General features: G+C 38.2%; 1 protein-coding gene across 1 annotated transcript in view; it reads left to right on the plus strand.

Moving 5' to 3' along the window:
• The first annotated feature begins 302 nt into the window (after nt 1-302).
• LOC143099962 (tomoregulin-2-like) overlaps nt 303-8,249 on the plus strand; it is a 25,004-nt gene continuing 17,057 nt past the window's right edge. Inside the window, exon 1 of the mRNA XM_076262868.1 lies at nt 303-1,014. Within this exon, the coding sequence (XP_076118983.1) occupies nt 834-1,014 (181 nt within the window). The 5' untranslated portion in view covers nt 303-833. The remainder of the gene's footprint in view (nt 1,015-8,249) is intronic.

Genomic DNA, 8,249 nt, shown 5'->3' on the forward strand with positions numbered 1-8,249 from the left:
GCTCCAGCTGGTTGAATCGATTTGTGCAGCCTTTTCAAAATGGCAGGGCCCGATTACATTGCGACTGCTCCTACAAAATTGTCTCTATCCTCCCCGTGTGCCAGTGACCGCCTGAATCAGAAAGTGACATCGCGCAAGACTGACCGTTTGTGGAAGAGCTGGACCGGCCCCTTGCGCTTGACGCTCCAGCATCCCTCTCCACCAATCAGCGCCACCTTCCACCACCCTTTCTTACCCCCAACCCATGTGATCATAACCAGACTCCTAACCTGCTGCTCACATTCAGTGTGTTTGTGTGCGGAGTAGGTTGTCAGGATGGAAGAGAGTGCGGCCGTATGACAAACTCATTGCGCTGCTGGAGCGCTCACAAACAACAGACCTCTGACAGTGGACATCTTCAAACCAGTGGATGTAACAATAACTTTACCGACTGTCTTCACCGGGATACCTTCTTTTCCAATTGTTATTTTTTGTTTGTTTTTTACTTTCCAAATCCAGCCTGCATTTATTTTGCCTTCTGTTGTCAAGCATCCTACCTGCTTAACTCCTTGGCTAACTTCCCACCTCAGTAACCCGCCATCCCAGCATCGCTTCTTTCCCACAGCATCCCGATTCAGCTCTCCTACATCGCTGCTGAACCAAGTCGCTTCGGGCGGATCCGTGGGTTACCTTAACAGCGCTTCATGGGGAACGCTTACTCCATCGGAAAATGTCCCTCTTTTGGCTGCTAAGCTGTCCTCCGAAGCTGCCAGCACAAGCCCGGGAGTTGTCGGAGCGTCTCTGTGAATTACCCCCTATTCTTCAGCGTGTTCGGGGGACGCCGCTGAACTGAGATGGGTCTCTCGGCAGCGGCGCCACAGGATCCCCGCCGTCCGCAGCAGTGGAGCAGGGTTATGGGAGAATGGATCTGGATCACAATTATTTCGTTTTTCGCAGCTATTCCCGTCCAACAACTTCGTGCTTTTCCGTCTTCATTAAGCGACTGTCAGACGCCGACGGGATGGAATTGCTCCGGTAAGACGCAAGGCAACAGTTCACCTTATCACAGTAATTAATTTTAACAGTGTCCTCAGGGCCTGATATATTTGATTTCGCCCGTTCAGGTTTTAAAACGTATCATGATCACTAATTTATTTAATGTTTTTTTTTTTTTAAACACAGAAAATCTCCCCCCCCCCCTCTCTCTCTCTCTCTCTCTCTCTCTCTCTCTCTCTCTCTCTCTCTCTCTCTCTCTCTCTCTGTCAACACACACACACACGCATGCACGCTCACAAACTCTCACTCGCACTCGGGCACAAAACACACACACACACACAAACACTCACACACACACACACACACACACTGCTGCGATTTACAGTCAGCCAGTTGTGCAAGAGGCACAGTAGGCCTATGTTGCCAAAAGGTGAGGATGCTTTATGTGCCGCACGGCGGGATGAGGTGAACAGTAGCTTAAAACCACGGAAATGCCAACAGCAACCACTATTGAATAAAACTCAGAAGTTCAGTGCATTTGTATTGTTGGCAAGGCACTATTAAAAAATACCGTCACACATAGCATCTACTTTTATGGGAGGGCATTTTTCTGAAATGTCCTCTAGTAAAACAAGTTTTTCACTAGTCACCTCACAGCCCCTCGCTTCGCCTGATCTCACAAAGACTGTTCTTAGGGAAAACGTTTTCTGAACTTACACTCAAGAGGCTACAGGCCTACATTTTAATGGAGCTATTCATTTAACGGATCGGAGTAGGCTACATTTCGCCACGGACTTCTTTTTATCGTTTGTGGATTTGAATAGCCTTGCCTGTTGAGAAGAAAGTTCCTTTCCTTTCCCCATGCCAAACCCTCACAAATAACCTTTACAATGGTAGCCTACCAAATAATTTATTGCTTTTTACTAACACTGTTATGGCCAACCTTATTCCCTGGCAACTGAAAACAGACCTGTTGCAGTGACGCAGGCAATACGTTTAATACACATTTTTGCTATCTTATGCTTCCATTAATTACTGTAATTAGCCTTGCGTTGTAGCTTACATATATTATAAAATGCAGTGTTTCCTTCAGTCGCGCATTAGAACGAAACGATGCGAAACGTGGTTTGTGACATAAATTAATGCGACAAGGAGTGAATGGAGAAAAGAAAAGACCCTTTGTGAATAATAGCCTATTTCAATTTTGAACCGATTCTACAATTTGTGTCATGCCACTGATGTTGCTTTTGCTTTTGTGGTTGACAATGGCGTTACCTGTGGTGTGAGTGCAGATAACTGGAACATGGCCACTACCTAATGGTAATGGTAGACTGCTTTAATTTGAGAGGCTTTATTATTAAGAATTTTTAGCAATAACATCATTACTTGGCATTAAGCAGTTGGCTTAGCATGCTGTGTTGTCTTTACAAGACTTTGAGTAGGCTAGTCTAGATTGTTGCATTGATTAGTTGTAGTCTAAGCCAAAATACAACAAAAAGTGATCCTCTCAACCAATACCCCCCCCTCCCCCATAAAATGTTTCATGGAAATGTAATGCATTCAGTGGACGCTATTCAGAAGAAGTAACTTTAGTTCTAACTTATTTATTAGGTTTATTCAGTAGACCAATTGATGCTGCCATTATCCTGATGAGGTGTCCAAGAAGGGATTTCAGATGTTGTACATGTAGCCTACACCTAAGTGTTAGGTCAAGTTTTGTTTGTTTGAATATTAGTGCTTGCACACAAGTCTACATTACATACAGTAATGTGTGCTCCAGGCATACTGCTCCACTGTCCACAGAACTCACAGAGAACAAGCAGTTTTCAAAGTACAGTCCTTACAGTCCAAAAGAGTACACTACAGATACAGTATCAATGACTGAGGGATGAAGAATTTGTGTGAATTTTAATGAACAGAATGAGCAGAATGTAGGATACAAATTTAATGGTCGGGAATATAGATTACAAGAAGTATGTCATTTTGCGGGTGAGGATTCTTATGTAAAGGCAATGGTCTGGAAGTGGAAAGGAGCTTGTGGAGTGTAGTTAGTGCACTACTCACACTACAGTATCTGCCATGCCTGTGAGATCCGTTTTTTGGCCAAATAAGTGGCTCAATGCTTTATTCTTTATTCAGTAGCATATAAACATTACCTATTGAATATTTGATATTTGCCAGCATGTTTTCTTTAATTATTCAATCCGCTGCAATCTCCTCATGCGGCAGTGAGTAGGGACTAGAACAATCGGCTGAACCCCCCGATACCGTCATGCTTGGCATTTGCGTCTCATTTGGATTGCTGAGTCAAACCTACACCATTTTTGTGTTGTGGTGATGAATATCTTGTGCCTGCTGCTGCCAAGCAAATTATGAAACCAGACAGTGTCAAGTTGGAGCGTCACGTTTCACATCACGTTTGTCTAATAGGGGAAAACAACCATTTGGGGCTAATGCTTTTGGACTCTAACAAATGTATGGCCTTCTAGCAAAGCACTGTGTGTGTGTGTGTGTGTGTGTGTGTGTGTGTGTGTGTGTGTGTGTGTGTTCTGATGGGAGACTATGTATCCTTTTGACTTCGTGGAGATCTCTTATTATGACAGGCAGGCACGAGGACAGGTCTGGGTTCAAATTCTGCAGGCTTTGTTCTATTCTCTAACGAAAGACCAGAACATCACATCTTTGCCCTTTTTTGCAGATATGTCGCTGTGTAGACACTGACATGAAGTAATTTGGAAAGATGAGGCTAACTGAAGCACTAGCATTGTTCATGAGTGGCAGAAAGAATTGCCTTAACAATCCACTGTGTCGACGGGTCATGCATCAGCTTTGGCTCTTGCTTAGCAGACACTCTATGCAGTGTGGATTTTGTATTATGTACATTTTTTCACACACCATAAGCTGCCTAAGGGTGATATATATGTTTGTGTTTCTTACTGTCTATATTGCATGTGAGCAGTGCAATTTCTAAACTGTTCTACAACCATATGTAGCGGTGTTTATAAAGTATGAAAAATATGGTAACACTTTATAATAACTACACACAATTCATCATTTATTAAGCCCTTGTTACTTATTAGTTAATGGTTTGTTCATCATTAGTAATTTATTGTTCATTCATAATTTATCATCAGTAAAGCATTTGTTCACACAGTTATAAATGGTTTGTTCATAGTAAATAAGCCTATATCTAAAATATGTTTATACATTATTGTTAATACTTAAATGATGCAATAATATGTTTTTGATTAAGTAATATTTCCATTATTTAACAGTTGTTACATACACATGCACTAATAATTAGTTAGTGTGAGGATACATATTTTATAAACCACTTCCTAATACTATAATTCATAAATAACTCAGGAGTTACAAGTGGTTAGTTAATGATAATTTGTGAGCTCATCTAAAGTGAGGACATTTCATGCCTTGCAACACATTTACAAATGAGTTATACAGTTTACACTTGCATTTATTCATTTAGCAGACACTTTCACCCAAAGCGACTTACACATGTCAATGAAATTAAAGGGCAAGGCCACATTGGTGGACGCCGGGGCTTGAAGCCCCAACTTTATGGGTTACTGCATGTTAACCTGGCTCCCTACCCACTGTACTACCTCTGCCCCACAACAGTCAATTCAAAAATATAATATAGATATCCGTGTTTACTATGAACAAACCATTTTTAACTGTGTGTAAACATAATTTACAGATGAGAATTAATGTAGGAATAATGCTTTGCAAACAAAGAATACAGCATTTAATAATAGTTTACAGATGTTCAATAAATGCTTAACAGTGTGTAGTAGAAGAAAACAGAAACTCTTGCATAGTTGTAGGGGTTTCTATCTGGGCCAAGGTAATGTAGTGGATAAGGAGCTGGACTAGCTTGCAGTAGCCTGAAAAGTTGGGGGTTCGATTCCTGGCTTTCACTGTTATGTCAATGGCCTTCAATTTAATTGACATGTGTACGTCACTTGTCTGCTAAATGAATAAACGTGAATGCAATCTTTACAACTCATTTGAAAATGTGTTGCAAGGCATAGAAAGTCCTCACTTTAGATAAGCTCACAAAATATCATTAACTAACCACTTGTAACTCCTGAATTAATCATGAATTATAGTATTAGGAAGTAGTTTATAAAATATGTATATCCTCACCCTAACTAATCATTAGTGCATGTGTATGTAACAACTGTTAAATAGTGGACATATTACTTCATCAACAAAATATTATTGCTAGGGCTGTCAAAATAACTGATTAATTTCTATTAATTAATTTGAGAAAAAATAACTGAAAATTAGTGCAGATTAATCGATTCCGTATGACCTTTGACCCCGAGCCGTTCTAGTCAGTAAAAATTAGACTGTAAAATGAAGGAGAGAGAAGAAAACGTGCTGCCTGGATCATTGATTGGAACATTTACTTTTAAAAAACGGCCTGATGGTGTTGATAGAAAATAAAGTGTTGAAAATAAAGTACTCTGCAATGTCTGCAGCAAGGAATTTGCATATCACCGGAGTTCATCAACTCTGTAGTCGCACATCAATGCAAAGAAATAAGTGTTGACACTGAGGGGAGTGTTCATTTATTTCCATTGTGTCCCCTAGGTTATATCTGTGGCCTGAAATGCCTTGTATGTGAAAAAAAAAACTTCTTCCCTAAGCACTTTTGAATTTATTTCCTCAGCATATTAGGTCATATCATAGATTATTATGGCAATTATTTGAACAGTGAAAATAATAATAAAAGAGTCGGTAACACTTTATAATAACTACACACAATTCATCATTTATTAAGCCTTTGTTACTTATTAGTTAATGGTTTGTTCATCATTAGTAGTTTCTTGTTCATACATAATTTATCATCAGTAAAGCATTTGTTCACACAATTATAAATGGTTTGTTCATAGTAAATAAGCCTATCCAAAAATATGTTTGTAAGTACATGATTTATACTTAATAAGTAATGAAACAACCACTTATAATGAAATCCTTTTCTTATTATAAACCAGTTGCAAACTATTACAAAATGCTTTGATCATCATTTGTAAAGCATTGTTCCTATGTTGATTCTCATAAACAAAGTATTTGTACGCACAATTATAAATGGTTTGTTCATAGTAAATAAGCCTATATCTAAAATATGTTTATGAATTATTGTTAATACTTAATACATTTTGCAATAATATTTTGTTGATGAAGTAATATTTCCATTATTTAACAGTTGTTACATACACATGCACTAATGATTAATTAGGGTGAGGAAACATATTTTATAAACCACTTACTAATACTATAATTCATGATTAACTCAGGAGTTACAAGTGGTTAGTTAATGATATTTTGTGAGCTTATCTAAAGTGAGGACTTTCTATGCCTTGCAACACATTTTCAAATGAGTTGTAAAGATTACATTCACATTCATTCATTTAGCAGACAAGCGACGTAAACATGTCAATTAAATTGAAGGCCATTGACATAACAATGAAAGCTGGGAATCGAACCCCCAACTTTTCAGGCTATTGCATACTAGTCCTGCTCCTTATCCACTACACTACCTTGGCCCAGACAGAAACCCCTACAACTATGCAAGAGTTTCTGTTTTCTTCTACTACACACTGTTATTAAACATCTGTAAAGTATTATTAAATGCTGTATTCTTCGTTTGTAAAGCATTATTCCTACATTAATTCTCATCTGTAAATCATGTTTACACACAGTTAAAAATGGTTTGTTCATAGAAAACACGCATATCTATATTATATTTTTGAATTGACTGTTGTAATACCACTGGGCAGAGGTAGTGTAGTGGATAGGGAGCTGGGTTAACATGCAGTAATCCATAAAGTTGGGGGTTCAAACCCCAGCGTCCACCAATGTGGCCTTGCCCTTTAATTTCATTGACATGTGTCGCTTTGGGTGAAAGTGTCGGCTAAATTAATAAATGCATGTGTAAACTTTATAACTCATTTGTAAATGTGTTGCAAGGCATAAAAAGTCCTCACTTTAGATGAGCTCACAAAATATCATTAACTAACCACTTGTAACTCCTGAGTTAATTATGAATTATAGTATTAGGAAGTGGTTTATAAAATATGTATCCTCACCCTAACTAATCATTAGTGCATGTGTATGTTACAACTGTTAAATAATGGAAATATTACTTAATCAAAAACATATTATTGCATCATTTATTAAGTATTAACAATAATGTATAAACATATTTTAGATATAGGCTTATTTACTATGAACAAACTATGTATAACTGTGTGAACAAATGCTTTACTGATGATAAATTAGAAATGACTAATGATGAACAAACCATTAACTAATAAGTAACAAAGGCTTAATAAATGATGAATTGTGTGTAGTTATTATAAAGTGTTACCAGAACGTTTTATAACTCTCATTCGAGATTCAATATATTGTAATTCAATATTTTGTAAGAGAGTTAAATGAATGGACTAATTCACAGACTAAGTCTGTGTGTGTGTATATGTGTAGTATCTGTCCACTTTTGATTGGCATTTTCAATATTAGAAAGAAAGCTCACTGAATTTGAGCTAGCACTCTTTTGTAAGCTCAATGTGTACCTTGTGGCTTCTCTGTGTGTGTGCTTACATCGGCAGTCCACTGTTTTACTCTAAAGAGCTTTCTTACAACCAAAGTAATTGTTACAGTACTATACTACTGTTACTGTATGTTACTATAAGCAAAGTAAAATGCTCTACGGGGTATGTCTTTATTATGTCGTAGGATATGGAGCAAACCTTAGCAAAGTAAAATGCTCTACGGGGTATGTCTTTATTATGTCGTAGGATATGGAGCAAACCTTAGCAAAGTAAAATGCTCTACGGGGTATGTCTTTATTATGTCGTAGGATATGGAGAAAACCTTAGCAAAGAGGATTGTGGATGTGTGCGAAATCTTCAGCTGGCTTGTTTACTGACCCTCAAGTTAGGATCCTCCACCCTTAGGCCACTCCACCAAGTTAGGATCCTCCACCCTTAGGCCACTCCACCAAGTTAGGATCCTCCACCCTTAGGCCACTCCACCAAGTGAGTTATTAGTCCATCCTGATCCTGCCACCCTTCTTCAGTATAGCTCCTAGCAGGACCTTCAGTGCAGTTTAGTTTTGTGAGATTTTTAAAAAGATTACGTCTGTGTCATTTTAATATCAGTTCTACTAATACCAACAGACCTGCAGTATGTTAGTGGCTGACTTCAAATAACCCATATATTGGTTGGGTCTTTTAGTGAGACTAGTG

Source organism: Alosa pseudoharengus, unplaced genomic scaffold (genome assembly GCF_046254945.1).
Source record: "Alosa pseudoharengus isolate Yale_2024_CS ecotype anadromous, Long Island Sound unplaced genomic scaffold, YU_APseudo_1.1 YU_APseudo_1.1_scf_3, whole genome shotgun sequence".
Classification (NCBI taxonomy): Eukaryota; Metazoa; Chordata; class Actinopteri; order Clupeiformes; family Clupeidae; genus Alosa; species Alosa pseudoharengus.